General features: G+C 41.7%; 1 protein-coding gene across 2 annotated transcripts in view; it reads right to left on the bottom strand.

Annotated features, from left to right (window-relative positions):
* Nucleotides 1-18,687, bottom strand: part of LOC123760673 (uncharacterized) — a 231,305-nt gene that overhangs the window by 55,895 nt on the left and 156,723 nt on the right. For both annotated transcript variants that reach the window (XM_069328223.1, XM_069328222.1), the window contains exon 2: nt 8,407-8,642. Coding sequence is in view for 1 of the 2 variants with exons in the window: in XM_069328222.1 (XP_069184323.1) it covers nt 8,407-8,626 (220 nt within the window). In the remaining variant the exon portion in view is untranslated. The remainder of the gene's footprint in view (nt 1-8,406; nt 8,643-18,687) is intronic.

Raw genomic sequence — 18,687 nt, 5'->3', positions numbered from 1 at the left:
GAATGGGAATGGGGTCCTCTGCCACCCACAGGAATGGGAATGGGATCCACCGCCGCCCACAGGATGGGAATAAGGTCCACTTTCGCACACAGGATTGGAATGGGGTTCACTGCCCCCCACAGGATGGGCATGGAGTGCATAACAAATGGACTAAACAGGATAAAAGTCTTTCAGGAGATATGACTTCCATCAGCCAATGCTTGCAGGATCCATGCCTTCCAAGAACTAAGGCTTTGAAGATATGAGAATTCCATGGGATATGACTGAAAGGTCTTCCAGGATTTAGAGATATTGAAAATGTCTTCATATTTACTAGAGTTACTGACTTGGGTAATATAACTATCCAAGAGTTGTTCACATTTTCTGAAGTCATGAATTACAGATAGTCTGGTAGTTATGACCCCCTGATTCAAGACTAATACAAAAATAACTTGAGCCTCTCTGGCATGGATTCGAGAATTTTAAAACATAGTTTACTAAGGTTAAGGAAACGATATTAAACAACAAAAATTGCTCTAGGACTGGTTAAGACTTGCAGGTCTAAAGTCCGGTGTCGGGATATTTTATGGACCACAAAACAGGTCTTGATGGTAAAGTTGCGGAATTAGCGGCAGCTTCTCTCGCTTTATTGCCCATTTGTTGGCTTAGGTGGAGGCTTACACGATGCCTTAATGGTTGGCTTGTGTGTCACCACAACCAGGCATGAGGTGTTTGGGAAGATGGGGGTGTAGGTTATGAGGTAGGGTGAGTATGGGGAGGGCAGGATGAGAAAGATGCATGTAAAGTATGAGTGAGTGGAGAATGAGTGTGGTATAAGTCTTGGGGGGGGGGTGGCGGTGAGGGATGTGTTTGAGGCAGGAGCGAGGGAATGGGGCAGAATTTGAGGGATGAGTCTAATTCATAATGTTTGGAAATTTGAGCAAGGATATGTTGAATGGAGTGTGGGAGATGTGGTGGTATACGCTTGTAAATATGTATGGTGTGGCTTGCCAGTGCCTGCCACACTGTTTTTATTTTTTATTTTAGGGAAGAGAGAAGGAAAGTGTGTAGGTCAAGAGTGGGCGGGTGCTGAGAGAACCTGCATCAGCGCCTTATAAATGCCAACATGCTTGGAGTGTTAGAATGTTTAAAATTGTTTTTGGAGTACTCCTGTGTACACACTCACGTGCTTTGTACTCGTTTTAGCTGAGCCTCTTTGTGTGGTTATTTTGTTTTAATTTGGGGTTTTCTTTTGAGTATTTCATCTTGTAATTATGCTGTGTGTGTAGCTAGATCTACTCGACGGTAACCAAGCTCCACAATACCATATTAAAAGATATAATGCAGACCAGAAATACCACAGAAAACAAAATATATAACACTGCAAAAAAGGAACAGCCAAATATGTACACAAGTAGAGGAGTGTATTTATATGAATACTTGAAAGCATTTATCTATGAGCATTCATATTCGGTATAATACCTGAGAACACCAGACAAACACTTCCCAACACCCTGGCAAAAAAAAAATCAAGCTTACCTTAGCTACAAAACACACTCGAAGCTAATAACTCGACTCTGCAGGCACAAATAGTAACTACACACATATATGTGCCAGTAAGGCGACCAGCCCGCCTGCTGACATAACTCACACTATTTCAATAACTTTTTCTTCACCTGTACTCCTCCACGAAATTTACTTCCCATTCCACCTTCCGCTCACCCTTAAAAATGAAGAAGAAACAGCTCTCAAGATGATGTTTCGAGAGTGGAAGAATCACGCAATATGTTCATATTGTTAGAGGGTCGTGGTGTAGTGTTAGTGGGTCGTGGTGTATTTTGTGTTAATGCATTAATAATATAAATGTAGGATTGACAAACCAATTCTAAACTCACGAAATACAACTCAGAGAAATATATGCTCATATGAGGTTTTTTTCTTTCATAAGAACTGTAACACTGTACCATTGGTAAGAAAGGAGCTGGTAAATCATTCTGTTGTCCTGTTAGACACAAGGATGACCGTCTAGAATGGTGCTGTTATTGGCTCGAGACTAAGACAATACCGGGCTGTCTTGTTGTGTACCAAGGTGCTTGAGTGTGGCCCGGGGAGGCTGGAGAGGGTGGCAGGGCCACGCTGATGAATGGAGGAGGGAGCAGGGGAGATGAAGAGAGGGAGCAAGAGGTAGGAAGAAACCTCCAAACCCCACATCAGAAAACGACGTTTCGGTCGGTTCTTAATCATTACACAACAATTGTCCTGGACGGAGCGAAACGTCGTAGTTTCATCATATTCCGATGAGTAGTTAATATATAAAGAGATCATGTATAGGAGGCACGAGCTTGGATTGAGTGGCTGGACTCATGTGCAGAAGAAATAAGACGAGATTCAGGACACCTGAAACAGGGTGAAAGAGGAGCGCTTCGGCACGCACAACAGTTTCTCTCGGGTAGCATGGCAGTCCCATGGCGAGACCCGCCTGACTCACTCACGCTAGACACGAGTGTGGGGATGAGTGAGAGTAACATTACTAGGTGTAAACAAATGCACAAAATTATCCCATAATCTAAGAATAACAAGTATATATCTTCAAAATTAAGATGAGTCACGTCGAGGAAGGAGGTAGGAAATGGGGTGTAGGGACCAGGAGAGGAAGGCAAGAGGGGGAGGGAGGAAAGTGATGACGAATACATCTGAAGACGATGCCAGTCTCTTTACCGAGGTGCGCGAGTTAATGGTCGAGTCTATCGAGCCCTTAACTCGAGACATGCCTTAAAGCCGCACCTCCGCCACACTCTGCCAGATGTCGTCCAATGCATGAATTACGCTTTGTAGAGGCTGAGAAAATGATTTATCTTGCAGTAATCTTCAGGGGAGTCAGGTAAGTTTCGTTACTGGTTAGTGATATTAAAGACCAAAATATTCCTACAGTGTTTGGGTCTACACTCGCACTGTCTAACACACACGTATTTAACACCCACTGGGATGTTGACAGGAACTTTTTCAGGACAATTGTAGTGAGTAAATCCGGGAAATAGGAAGAGAGGGGTAGAGGCTAATACAATACCTGAGTACACACGTATTGGTACTCTACTTTTTACGGTACTATGAGTACCTACGTTAGAGAACTTACACAATGAAACAGACGAGTTGAGAGTCACTGCGTTACACAACCAGCAGATGCGAGTCTGCAACCTTTCCACCCTGCAAGCTCATCCTGGCAACTGCGTGTGGGTAAAGGGACACACACGCGCGCGCGCGCACACACACACACACACACACACACACACACACACACACACACACACACACACTCACACACACACACACACATATACACACACACTTTTGAAGTACCTCTCAAGAGAGAAACTAGCTGATAGAGTGAGAGGATTGATAACGATTTGACTGCCTCAAGGGTCGGTACAAGGGCCCATCCTGCTTCTACTCTGTCAACGATTTGACACTCTAAATTGGCTCCATCATATCATTGTTTGCAGATCAAAGGAGATCTTGACTCACTCCAAAGCTGGTCGGAAAAATGACTACAGAACTTGACTTTAACTCAAAAATGCAAAGTTATGAGAATGGAACCATGATTGAGAAGTCCTGTACAACAGTATATGATGAAAGGGAGATCAATTCTTCAATCGGAAAAGATGAAAGGGTCTAGGAATAGACATAATTTCCGATCAATTGCCAGAAGATCAATTAATTGACATTAATTGACAATTTAATGCCAGTCAATTAGAGAAGATCAGCCGTGGTCTTCACATCATCTGGCCCTTTAACCCGAGCATTATGACAGCATGGTAGTTGACAACACGTTGTACTATAGTTCGCTGGTGAGTACATATAACCACGACAGGTACGACCCGACCGGAGTGTTGTCTTAAAACAACAACCCCCCCCCCCTCCTGTGTCGGTGCTGCTGCGATACTTCTGTGGTAATAGTAAACCCAGAGTACTCGTGCCTCGAAGCACGGTAAACCAGAACTCGGTTTACCGTGCTTCGGCTTTACCGTGCTTTACCGCTTCGGCTTTACCGTGCCTACTGAACTCGGTGATGACTTGGACATCCTTCACATCATCCCACGAAGCCCACCTACGACGCCCGCCATGACGCCCACTTACGACGCCCGCCCATGACAATCCATGACGACCACATGACTACACCCACGATGGAAACAGAAGCTGAACTAGTGACCTGTGTTATCGTCTACAGTAAGCCAATGACCTCTCCTGTCTCCTACAGTAAGCCTGTTTCCAGCACCAGATTCGGGAATACAACACAAAGTGAAGGATTCCATTATAACAAGCTTTACGGTGTATTTACAAGTACTCACATATACATGACCTTCCAGTTTTTGTTAATTAAGAAAGTGAACAAACACACGGATTAACTACGATACGACTTTCCATTTTTGACTTGTGAACCTATTCAAAATTCACTCTTCCGCGTCAACAAATAATTTTATAACAATCCAGTTATATAAATATTTTCATACAAGCTTGACAGGTTGATAGTTTGACAGTTTAATTAGTTTTTCAGAATGACTGGTTCTCTCACGGCCTATAGAGAGGAATGTGCATTAATAAGGGCATTTTTGATGAAAGTATTACCGAAAAATCTTTAATGTTGAACTCCAATATCAAAACTCATTTTGGAGGTGCATACATTATTATTGCTGTTGTTGATATTACTGTTTTTTTTTGTTGGTCTTGTTGCTGCTCCTGCTGCAGCTTTTGTTTTTTGGTCTTGTTGCTGCTCCTGCTGCAGCTTTTGTTGTTGGTCTTGTTGCTGCTCCTGCTGCAGCTTTTGTTGTTGGTCTTGTTGCTGCTCCTGCTGCAGCTTTTGTTGTTGGTCTTGTTGCTGCTCCTGCTGCAGCTTTTGTTGTTGGTCTTGTTGCTGCTCCTGCTGCAGCTTTTGTTGTTGGTCTTTTTGCTGTTTGTTCCTGCTGCAGCTTTTGTTGTTGGTCTTTTTGCTGTTTGTTCCTGCTGCAGCTTTTGTTGTTGGTCTTTTTGCTGTTTGTTCCTGTTGCACTTTTTTGTTATTTTTCTTGCTGACGTTTTCTGCATGAATTCGTTTAGTTGGGGGCAGGAAGCCTGTTCATATGTATATATTTTAAGCTAGCATCGAGGTCCTAACCAAACCACCGGACCACAACGGCCTCATGGAGCACATAGCCTCTACAGCCTCGTGGAGTACATAGCCTCTACAGCCTCGTGGAGCACATAGCCTCTACAGCCTCGTGGAGCACATAGCCTCTACAGCCTCATGGAGCACATAGCCTCTACAGCCTCGTTGAGCACATAGCCTCTACAGCCTCGTGGAGCACATAGCCTCTACAGCCTCGTGGATTGATAGCTAAAACCGCACCCAAGTTACATAATTAGTTCTTGGAAGCATTCGCTAAACTTATAATAACTTTTCCCCGCGGTCTCCGCTCCGAGCCGCCCTCGCTCTCACCAGCCATCGCGGGGAAAAAAAGATTAAAAAACTAACGATGTAACTCGATTGTGTAATCAGAGGAGAGGTTGTAGGTGCGGCAAGCCTCGAATTGGATTACTATCTTGTCAGTCCGCCGTGAGCGTTTATATGTGTGGTGAGCACTGCTCCCAAGCCCCACCACCACCACCATGCTACAGTGATATTAAAGGGATAGGAGATGCAGAGGCACGGATGAATATGCTATATATATATATTCATATATATATAATCTATGTATATGTATGTATATAAATGTATTACAAATCCATTGTGGCTCATTATGTAAGCATCAATCAAGAGATATGTATGAAGCACTTCTTTTAACTCGTCACTTTGCCTGGCCATCCTCCCGACAATTTACTGGCAGCTGTTTGTTCTGTTTAAATTCTTAATTGAATGTAGAATAGTGATGCTCGGACGAAATTTCAATTAAATATCTCATTCTGTTGTCATCGAATTTCGTTTGTTTTCTCTTTGAGAGTAAATGGATGTCTCCTACTCTTAACAACGATCCTTTTCTTTCCCCCTCTTCTCCCTTTTTCCTCGTCTGCACCTCATCCCACTCCCTTTTCCTGCACCCCATCTCACTCCCCTTCCATGAACCTCTCCCCCCTTTTCCTTCTCCTTAAACCCACCTCTGGCCGCTATTCTGCAGCCCCTACTCTCTCTTTCACCTACCTTCTCTTCTTTATCCAGCACTTCTCTATCCTTCACCTCTCTCTCTCTCTCTCTCTCTCTCTCTCTCTCTCTCTCTCTCTCTCTCTCTCTCTCTCTCTCTCTCTCTCTCTCTCTCTCTCTCTCTCTCTCTCTCTTTCCGTCCTTCCCTCCCCAGTCCGGTAAACCTTACGCCCCTGTACTTAACGAACATATACAAAACATTACTTTTTTTGGTTCAAACTTCCAAGAGCTTTAAGGGGTAAAAGATAATGGCGCGCATGTCGTGCGATCATGTCGTCTCAGTGTTGCTGCTGCGAAATTCTCTATAAGAAATTCTCTATAAGAATCAGAACACTGGGAGGAGGATGCCGGGGCTGTTGTAGCAGGCAGTTTGTGAGTTATACCGGTGCTTGAATATGCAGCCACGGCAGATAACCTTCACCTGAAGACGCATTAAAGGATACTAAACTATATGCAGAGATTTCCTAAATAATTTCTCCTAGAACTGAGATGGTTGACCTGTTAGACATGGCTGAGAGAACTCGATCCCTCAAAACTGGGAGAAGTGAGAGAAAGAGGGGCGACATGATTGAGACATTGGGGTCTCAGGGGATTTAATGGGCACACAGGGAGGAACTGCTCAATCTAGACACCTATAGCAGGGAAGGCCGCAGGTTGAGGCAGCTACACACCCACACCTGCCATATGAAGCTATTTGTTTCGTGGGTAGGAGTGCATTCAGGAAGTGTGAAATGATTTACGAGCGGTAAGGATGTGGCATGATCTACAAGTGCACCAACAGCTAGGAGTGTACACCCCCACACAACACCGTGTGCACCAACAGCTAGGAGTGTACACCTCCACACACAACACCGTGTGCACCAACAGCTAGGAGTGTACACCCCCACACACAACACCGTGTGCACCAACAGCTAGGAGTGTACACCCCCACACACAACACCGTGTGCACCAACAGCTAGGAGTGTACACCCCCACACAACACCGTGTGCACCAACAGCTAGGAGTGTACACCCCAACACACAACACCATGTGCACCAACAGCTAGGAGTGTACACCCCCACACAACACCGTGTGCACCAACAGCTAGGAGTGTACACCCCAACACACAACACCATGTGCACCAACAGCTAGTAGTGTACACCCCCACACAACACCGTGTGCACCAACCCGCCTAAATCAATAAACCTTCCCCTCCTGGCTGCACCGATCATGTCAAACCTTGCTCTATCCGAAAAAATATATATAACACAGGGCGTATCCGATCTAGTGGATAGGTTTTCCGATAATATTTCCCGTCAACGGCGGCTCAGGAGAGAGAATATCCCCCCTATGACCGGACAGATTTTGGAAATTCATTTATATGGAAGAGCTTTAAATGGCAATGGACCATTTATGTTGCGTATTGGTTATTTGGTGAGGTTGGGAGAACGCCAGTGGTGACAGTACGCTCACACTATTACGACCCTACGCGGATTTTGGTGTACAATCACCTCCACTGCGAGCTGATGTTTGTGTGTCACGGTGAGAAACGAGTTGGTGAGTTTAAGTACTCAAGAGTCGGATACCTGGGGCTGTATCCACAAGGCAATCTGATGGAAACAACACGAGTCAGAACTCGTCTGTTCTTGTTCCAACCTGTGTAAAATTTAAAGCACCTAGCGGCCAGGTACCGGCTACATGGTAACTAAACTAATCCAGGTTTAACTAAACTAGAAGGCTGCTTCAAGGCAACATGCATGTACTCTGTGAGTGACTGCTACCTAGAGTGCGGTATTATGATAGTCGCCGGTCAGGCACCGAACCAAGAATATTCAGCCAGGTATATGGTCGGGTAGGAACCTGGTGCTACCTAGGTAGAAGATAGGTAGGAACCCAGGATAGGCAAGTTGCGTACTCAAAGCGGACCGAGAGAGACCTTTTAGTATATCTCCCACTAGTGTGTAATATTAGTGAACCAGTTGAGTTTGTCCTATAAACTGGTGGGAATCAAGTTTTACTACTGAAACTGTCACCTATTTGGAAGCAACAGTGTAGCCTCAGAGGGAACTGGACTTGGGATCCTTGTATGCCAGGCCAGTACGATAACCAGTCCGCCAAGCTGGTAAGAACCAGAAGTGAACTAGGGCGTTAGCCATGAAGTAGTCACTGTATACAGTAGCCAGGAATAGTCTGGCAGTAGAGACCACAAGATATGTTGCAAGTCTGACTCGTGAGTGATTCAGTGGGACCTTGTAGCAGTGGTAGGTCCAGATACTCACGCGAGCAGTGTTTGGGCTCGTCCTCGTTGTTGGCGCAGTCTGGCTCTCCGTCGCAGTATTGGTCGGCGGCGACACAGCTTGTGTCATGGCAGCGAAGTTCTCCCATGTCGCATTCCTCAGCCCGCCCCAACCACACGGCCGCCCACGCCAGCAGCCACACCCACGCCCACACACACCCGCGATGACCACCGCTCTCCGCTGGCCGCCACCCCACGCCCATCACATACAAAGCTCATCTGAAATACAAGAAAAAGTTTTTTACCGAAGTGTCTTGTTTTGCGGCACTGGGAAGTTTTGATTAAAAATTGTAATTCAACTTTTGCCATCTTCCTTCCTTCTCCAACTCCTCGTCATCCTTTTCCTCTATCTCATTCTCTTTCCTATCCTTCTTCTCCTATTGCTACTTCTCTCTAAATTTCATAATATTTGTGCAATTTTTTTATATAGATTTATTGTTATATATAATGAGGGAAAGAGAAAGAGACTTTCCTTTTTTTTCATGAGTCCAGATGCTAGTGGGTAGCCTAACGAAACTTTGCAGGGTAGATGGTTTGGGTTACGGGCAGTACATAGGATTGTCGGGATACTTTACATTAAATATCACATTCCACTAATTTCCCACCTAGCTAAATAACAAAATTCCATTTTAACTGAGATTCGTCTATCGTACTAAATGTTAGTCAGGATGGAGGGTGGCGTAGCTAGTACTAGGAAGATGGGGGGAGAGAGAGAGAAGAGGATAAGGAAAGAGATGAGAGAGGGGAAGGGGAGAAGGAGGCAGAGACACCCGGGCACAGCTGCATATCCAGTTTAGTGTGTATATATATATATATATATATATATATATATATATATATATATATATATATATATATATATATATATATATATATATATATATATATAATATATATATATAATGTAGGATATTAAATTAGTTATTATGGAAATTTTTATTTAAGTAGTATTCAGTGAACTGGTTACAATGATGATTCACAGAGACGGAAGGTTTCTATGGAGAAAATAGTAGAAACTTCCAGATTATTCGGTCATCTCCTAGACACCATCGCTACCATAGCTGAGGAGAGAGACCAGGTATTCATGTCTAGTTTGTTAGACACTTAGGACAGCGAGTGTTGAAACTGAACAATGCTAGGAAAATTTAGGGTCTCTTGAATGTACGTATCATTCTTTTAAAAGCTGTTTATAAGCAAAACTTAAATATTTTCCCGGGGGCTGTTTCATTCCAGTTTTGCTGTTAGGTTTAGGTTAGTCGTAAATTCCGTGATTCCCTGATCGTTCTTATGTTATTTTTTCTTTACACTAAGCTGTCGTATTCTTTTAGTTCATAGCTTACTGCAAATAAGCTTAATTTGTATTGGTTACTGTTTTACCTGTCCTCTTCTCCTCCATAGTGCCTATACTTGCTATCTTCGTTGTTTAAACAGAGGACTGCGGAACTTGTTAACAGGTGAACGTGACAGCAGTATCAAAGGCTTTGCTAAAGTCGAGATATAAACTGTCACATTCTTTCTTGCTGTCAACTGCTTGAAATATTCTGGAAAGTATTGCGAGTACAATTGATAAACATGAGTGAAAAAATAATAAAACAATGTTGTAAAAACTTTATTAATCTAAGTTTACAAGATGTAACCGAATGGCTTCTGCGACTAACAGTTCTTGCAAATTTCCTAAATAGAGGTTAAGCTAATTGGACGATAGTTCGATGTAAGTAATTTTTATCTTTTCAATACAATCGGAGCAACATTTGCAACCCTCAGGATTCCAGTAGTCTCCTAGACTCTGATTAAATATGCAATTCATAAATTCACTAATTTCTTCTTTACTTTCTGTACATGTCTTAGTAAATACTTAGTCTAGCTCTGGGCGATAGAAGGGCTTTACTTTTTTTCTTTGCTTAATAACTTCCTTAGTAACCACTAAACTAGCCAACTATAGTCCTCATCACGTACATGGTTTTATTCTAGTGCAGGCATAATATCAAGCTTTTTCTTGTTAACAAATACAGACACAAAATACTCATTGCAATTCCAGACATTTCTTTGTTGTGTGACCTTTCGCAGTTTTCAGTGGCCCAGTCTTCTCCTTAATCTTTATTCGATAAGTCGAAACTAACCTTTAGGTTTTGTCTTTGTCCTGCTAATATTAATAATAATAATAATAATAATAATAATAATAATAATAATAATAATAGTATTATTATTATTATTTTCAATATTATTATTAGCGTCTTGTTTATTCTATCAAATAATTATATGAAATTTTGTTATAGAGCCATAATTTAATTAAACAATATAAAACATGTCAAGGATTTATTATGCATCAAAACAACAATATAATAGATATATCCAACTAAATATTTTTGCAACACTATCTTTATTTTGAACAGTGTGTTTCATAAGCTGGAAATATATGAAAAAGTGGAGTCGCGGGGGAAATTCACCTGGACTTTGATCTTTCTGTCATGCTCCAATAATGCCAAATTCCTGGCAATAAAAGGTAGACCTCACGGAATTCAGCTCCCGTGAGACCAGACATCGAGCACGGTGCAGGGGCGGTGAGGGGGAGGGGGAGGGGGTGCAGGGATAGTGAAGGAGGGGGGGAGAAGGGGTACAGGACAAGGCAAGACGACACACAAGAATTGTCGAGAGAAAACAAGAGGGAGAGAATTATCAGGGGAAAGCGCCGAGGCATGCGGACTATGTAGCACTTGGAAGGGACCAGGATAAGGATTTGGGATGGGACATGGGAAAAGAAATGGTGCCCGACCGCTTGGACGGTCGGGGATTGAACACCGACCTGCATGAAGCGAGACCGTCGCTCTACCATTCAGCCCAAGTGGTTGGAAAACAAGCTCCCTTGAATACACACACACACACACACACACACACACACACACACACACACACACACACACACACACACACACACACACACACACGGTCGTAATTAACAATCGAGGTCGTGGTGCAAGATAAGTAATTAAATGAGAAAACCACACAAAACAATCAAACAAAACAAATAAAAAAAGTGATTAATTGAAAAAGTTAAGATGGACACAGATAAAATAAAAGCACTCCATATGACATCACAGGAAAACAACAATAAATGAAACTTTTAAACTAACGAACAAAACAGGATTAATTAACATTAAAATGTGTAACTGCAAACAGAAACCTTAATGTAACAAATGAAGTAATTCAGCAGCTGTCACTGATGCTTCTGTTCAATTTACAGTAACAAAATGAGTCTAAGTATAGCCATCTATATGGCACTTGTCACTGGCATCTAAGGACGAGACAAGTGTCAACATTAGAACTCTGTAACTTGATAGTGAACTACAATGAGCAGCCGTAACAAAATCGGGCAACTACCTTGTTTAGTCGTAACAGTTAACGTTAACTACACCGGTGTGTGGTCTTAAGAGCTCACATGAACTACTGTGTGCGCATATACGAGCTCACATGAACTACTGTGTGCGCATATAAGAGCTCAAACGCACTAGTAACACTCGCAGGGGTAATTACACAGAGAGGTTTACTCAGCTCCTCAACCTGTGTGCTCTGAAACTTTACTCTAGTTCCTGAACCTTTGTTAATGACTAAGATATACTTGCTGGTTGGTCAGCATGCAAGCTGAGCCCTGGTTTACTTCTGAGATTATGATGCCCCAACCCTTTACTCCTCTCATATATATATATATATATATATATATATATATATATATATATATATATATATATATATATATATATATATATATATATATATATATATATATAATAAGAAAAACTGAACGTTGAAAGAAGTAGCGTTTGGGAAGTTGACCAACATATGAACTGCTCTCATAAAGCTGAATGAAGAGTCATTAAGGAATACATGTGCCACAAGGCCTAAATAAACCAAGCGGAGAATGTTCAGAGGTATGAGTTACGTGGAAAGAACGAATGGAACGTCTCGCGTCATTGGAAGATTAAGACAAGAGACGTCTGGTAACCATACAAAGTTGCAAAGATAAGTCGGAAGAATACGTGGCGCTTGAAGAAGGGGGACACGGGTCGAGGCTGAGTAGCACGTGTGTGTGGTACTTAATGTCAGCAACAGAGACATTAGGAAGAACTTACTGGTTTTAGAAGAGTGAAAATATGGAATGCACCAAGTGCTAAGGTGGTGGAAACAGACTCCATACACGCTTACCGTGCCATGTGCTGATATGGGAGAACCCAATAAGTTCCGGAATTTGTTCAAAAGGTGATTGAATGTTGAGAGGATGTGACTAGAGAGCCGGTCCAAATTTAGTACTCACACACACACACACACACACACACACACACACACACACGCGCACGCGCGCGCGCGCGCGCACACGCACATGAGGGAGGGGTGATCATGTGGGACATGATCACCACATTCAAGATTCTCAAGGGAATCGATAGGGTAGATAAAGACAAGCTATTTAACACAAGGGGCACACGCACTAGGGGACACAGGTCGAAACTGAGTGCCTAAATAAGCCACAGAGATACTAGAAAGAACTTTTTTAGTGTCAGAGTGATTGACAAATGGAATGCATTAGGAACTGATGTGGTGAAGGCTGACTCCATTCACAGTTTCAATTGTAGATATGATAGAGCCCAATAGGCTCAAGAACCTGTACACCTGTTGATTGACGGTTGAGAGGCGGGACCAAAGAGCCAGAGCTCAACCCCCACAAACACAATTAGGTGAGTACACACACACACCACACCAATCTCCAAAGAACAATACTCGTAGAAAGTTTACCCGAATTCCAACAAGTGCTTTATATTCTCCTGCTGGGCTCCCAAGCCTTTCTTAATGCCGTCCAGAGTTCCTCCCGGCAGACTTCCATTATACACAAACAATGGCCACAAGCTGCAGTCAACTCAATTCTCACTAACAATGAAATTTATATACATATAAGCCATGAATTTTTGTTTTTCCTTAAAAAAAAATAGCTGATGCTAAAAAATTCCCGCAAAGAGAAATAAATAATATTTGCTATTAAACAAAATGTTCAATAATGAACTGTTTAACGAGGAACCTAGAATTCTGTGTTTCCTGGAATTGTTAAACGAGGCGTAAGAAGACCAACGAACGTTGCTCATTCGGTAAAATGTATTCCCCCCTTTCACTTCGAGGTTTACCTTCGGCCTCGAAGGTAAACTTCGAGGCCGTCATCTCTTTGATTCTCTTAGTTTCACTTTTTCAACCTCCTGTTCCTTATGATTTTCTTCTTCCTCCTCCTCCTACTCCTACTCATCCTTCTATCCCCCATTCTTCCTTTTCCTTTCACCCCGTCTCCTACCCCACCTTCATCAGCTCCCACCATCTCCTCGCCATCCTCCTCCTCCTACCGTAATTGCCAGGTAAGAAACGTTTTTAAGGTAATGTTTCATTAAGGATAGTGATCATATCCCCCAGTGAAGGAGAGAGCCATAAAGAGGTTTACACATCCGTAATGTGCCTCGCAGCCTCCACCTTCTCATCTCCACTCCCGCCTCCGAACTCTTTGGGCGCTCCTTGCCGAGTGGGGATATTAACTCGATAATAAATGATATTTATGTCGTTGTGTTAATAGCAGTTAAGGAAGCTATCACGGAATCAAAGTAGAAATTGTGGGAATAGAACTTTGTGGAGCAGGAAGATGAAAAAGCTGCAGAGACAGAGAGAGAGAGAGAGAGACAGAGGCAATAGCAAAATATAAAGTAATTTTCAAGTGATAACACAAAGCTATTACGACTATATAGCACTTGGAAGGGATGTGAGGGGTAAGGATTTGGGATATGACGGGAAGAAGGAAAGGTGACCAACCACTTGGACTGCCGGGGATTGAACTCCGACCAGCAAGACGCGAAAGAGAAGCAAGAGAAGGTAAAGCACCCGTTAACTACGAATCATGGAGTAAAAAGCGAAGCATTCCGCAAATAACAAAATACAGACGAAAAATCATAGTTTGAACAAAAACAATTAGCAATTAGAATGAAGGCTGACACCAAGACTGCTGCCAGTGTCAAGTATGAGGGGCAAGTGAACGGAGTCTTGACCAGTATGAGGATGATAGTCTTGACCAGTGTAAGGATGACAGTCTTGACCAATGTGAGGAGGACGGTCTTGAAACACTTGCCGACTCATGATTGCTCCTACCACTCATTTTACAAATTCTTTAAATCGTTCATACTTCTTTTGAACATTCCGGAGCGGTTGTTAATGAATGGAAAATGAGAGGAAGTGATTTTTATTCTGAGTGTTGTGGAATAAATTGGCTATTTTCATGAGCAAATCGTTTAAGTAATTTTCAAATACCTTTTTGAGACCTTTTTTTTATATTTTGTGCATTCTTCAGCCTCTTTATAATATTATTACCATAATGTAATGGAAATTATATTATAAATAGTATTATTAGTAGTACAATTAACATTATTTAAATTTTCAGTTCTATGTACGCAAATATTTGAGTATAATTATTGGGCATTATACAAGAGCACAAAGTGTAAGGTGGACCTCACAGAAGCCTTCGGTGAGACTCTTTACTCTTACATATTTGAGCACTCTATTATGAAGCTCACATGTCGCAACATTGACTACAACTTTAACACAATTCTGATGGTGATGGAGGTGGTGATGGTGACAGTGTTGATGGGGGGTGGTAGCGACAGTTTTGGTGATGGTGTTGGTGGTAGCGACAGTGTTGATAATACTGTTAGTGGTAGCGACAGTGTTGGTATTGTTGACCAGACCACAGCTAGAAGGTGAAGGGACGACGACGTTTCGGTCCGTCCTGGACATTCTTAAGTCGATTGTGAGAATGTTCCAGGACGGATCGAAACGTCGTCGTCCCTTCACCTTCTAGTGTGTGGTCTGGTGAACATACTTAAGCCATGTTATTGTGACTCATCGCCTGCAGTGTTAGTGTTAGCGACAGTGTTGGTGGTGGCGTCAGTGTTGGTGGTGGCGACATTGCTTGTAGTAAGGTAAACTTTGGTAGTATATGCTGGTACTTGGAGTGAAGACCAAGCCAATAAGACTCTGAAATGTCTATAAAAGTTATATGTAGCACCAACTCCACACTTAGGGAAGACATATGCCACAACTAGACAATATTATTGTTATAATCAGATCAAAGACATGTATACCAATATATACAATATTGGTATACCAATATATACCAATAGCTAGCAAACAAGAAAAGATATTGATTCCTTACCTAGCAATAAACAAATGCTTAAATCTACTCAATTAAGAAAATATTGCTGTCGCAATTGCGAATTGTTAAGGGCCGCACGTCCTCTGTCTGCCTCTCAACTGTGTGCTTAAGACGTCAACCAAACTCACCATCTTCACTTTCATTCTATTAAAATTATATATATATATATATATATATATATATATATATATATATATATATATATATATATATATATGTATATGTATATGTAATATATATATATATATATATATATATATATATATATATATATATATATATATATATATATATATATATATATATGGATGCTTCGATGGCTATTTAGACATTTTATGGGTGGTTGGCTCCCAAGGTTACATTAAACACGGAAGGCAACCCACCTCTGGGGGCTGTGGGCCATCACTGTCAATTCAATGGAAAAATACTTCTCCGGAGGGGTGACGGACCCGTCTTTATTACTAGCAAAACGGTCTTTGGTAACCTTTCCGCTCTCATTAATTTTGATCATTGGTTTGAGTATATATATATATATATATATATATATATATATATATATATATATATATATATATATATATATATATATATATATATATTATTTAATGTAATATATTATTTAATAATAATACTAGCAGTCTTTCATCTAAACATAAGTTATTGAATATTACTGAGAGGCGATAAAGGATTCAAGCATGGATCTTCTCTATTTTTATTATTTTTGACTTCGCTTGAGAAGGAAATTGAAAAATTAACTCTCCAAAGTTCAAAGTGTTTCGTTGATTCTTGTCAACATTGTCAAAAGCAGGGTTCGAATTTTTCCAAGTTTTTGTGATGGAGGATATATAGCCGGGGATGAAGTCAAGGAGAAGCACCTCACTTATGGCCCAATAAGTCCATTGCAACGCCAATCTCCTATGTTTCCATGTATGCAGTATGTTGTATGTTCCGTCGTGTTTGGGAAGTAGTTGGTAGAATACAGTTTGGTGCTAGTTCGCTTTTGATACTTCACTTTGTTTGATGTATAATGCCTCGCCAGTGTCCAGTCTTCTATTGTTGTTGTATTTGTCGATTATTTTGGTGTTTGTCACAAGAGATATCCTGACAAGCAAGACCAAAATAATCAACAAATAATGTGTCACATGTCTATAGAACTTCCGAATAAGAGAAACAAAAATATGTAACATAAAATATATATATAATAATTGATGTTATAGAGGGAGGAATAAAAGAGAATAGTGGGGAAGTGAAGAGAGCAGAGGGGAGGAGCAGAGGGGAGAGAAGAATAAATGGGAAGGGAGGGAGGGAACCCATCAGGCAGAAAATAGGTAGAAACTTTCTCATGAACACTGATGGCTGGAGTGCAAGTACTCACCTACTTGTACTCACCATTACGTGTTTGACGGTCGAGCGTCAGCTCATAAAAGACGTTTTCTTCCTCCATCTACATATAAAATTTTGTATTGAGTTTGCATCGACAATTTCCTCAACTAATTCCGTTAGGTAACGGTAGCCCAGCCTGAACCTGACAACCACTGTGTCGCACAGGCTGGTGAACGTTTTGTGATGGTTATATACGTAGGTTTTGGATCTAAACAAATCATAGGTTTATATACTGGTGCCTTCAGCCCTTTGGGAGTGAGTAATTTCATTCTTATTAGACCTGAGTGAAACAAAATAGTCTTGATTACAGAGATGGGGACACTTAGGTCTAATTCAACTTCATCATTGGTACATACTAATTTAGCTGCAATATCTGTGTCATTATGATGGGGTTATATTTATGTGGGATGGTGTGCATACACTGGAGATTCTAAACACTTTATTTAGACATTGCAGCCAAATTTGCGATTGTATGCAAGAATTTGAACAGACAATAAACTCTATGGATTTTGAGTTGCACATTTCATATCCATCGATATTTATTTATAACTTTAATCCATTGACTTTAATCCTACCAAAGTTTAATGTGGTTAGGCCCAGTGTCTGGCTTCCAGCCTCGGACAGAGACATATTCCCTATTATAGATATAGATAAAAAACTTTTATGTTGTCATCCTTCTACTTCTGTTTCGCGTTGTAGATATTGTAGACAGGCCCTCGTCCTCCTATTTTGTCCACGACTGTAGTCTCTCCCCTTCCTCAGCGTGCGTCGTGGTCTGCCCCCTCTCTCAGCTCTTCTGAGCACCGGAACATTATAACGCAGTGGTCCCTAGCTCCTGAGGGCTTCTCCTACTCTGTCTCCCCGACATCTTCCTCATTCCCAGTAAACACCGGATATTGTGTTGCTGGTGGCTCCTTCCTCTTCCTCAGGTCGGTTCTGGGGCTGTGGTGGTTCTGCCAGTACTGGAACTAGTACTAACTGTGTGGTGGTATTAGTGGTAGTGATGTTTGGTGCTAGTGGTGATGGTGGTTATGGAAGTGCGAGTGGTAGCTCTGATTATAGTTATAATGATTGAAATAAAATGGTCTTAAGAGTATTCCTGGCCTACACCTGGAGTGGGTTCTGTGAGCTCTTCTCCCCAACCCTGCCTGGAGCCAGGTTTGATTTGTGATTACTTGTTCAACAAGACTGGTTCTTGGAGTGGCCAGTGGGCACCCCGTATTCATAACAACTCGGTTGGTCCAGTATTTCTGCGGGAATTTATCTAATTATTTTCGAACACGCTCAATTTTGTTGTGGCAATATTTCTTGTATGTGTTTGAAGAAGATTGAAGAGCCGTGAACCTCTGATGTTCATGCAAGTGTCTCTAATTGTGCGTGTGGCACCTCTACTCTTCACTGAGTCTATTTTATATTTGATATCAAATCTTGTCGTCCAGTAGGTTGATATTTTGCTGAACATATTTGGGACTTGGCTTTCAGTATCCTCCATGCATATACTGACATCTCTCTTGTATCCATTTTGAGAACTTCGAGACTGTTCCAATAATTTATGTGCCTTACAATGTCCATGTGTGCGGAATATGTTCTTTGTATTCCCCTTATTTCAGAAATTTCTGCGGCTTCGAAAGGGGAAGTGACTACTGAGGAGTA

This window comes from Procambarus clarkii, chromosome 21, assembly GCF_040958095.1.
Source record: "Procambarus clarkii isolate CNS0578487 chromosome 21, FALCON_Pclarkii_2.0, whole genome shotgun sequence".
In the NCBI taxonomy this organism is placed as follows: domain Eukaryota; kingdom Metazoa; phylum Arthropoda; class Malacostraca; order Decapoda; family Cambaridae; genus Procambarus; species Procambarus clarkii.
Note: the sequence above shows the minus strand (reverse complement) of the source record. Positions and strands in the feature narration are given on the sequence as shown.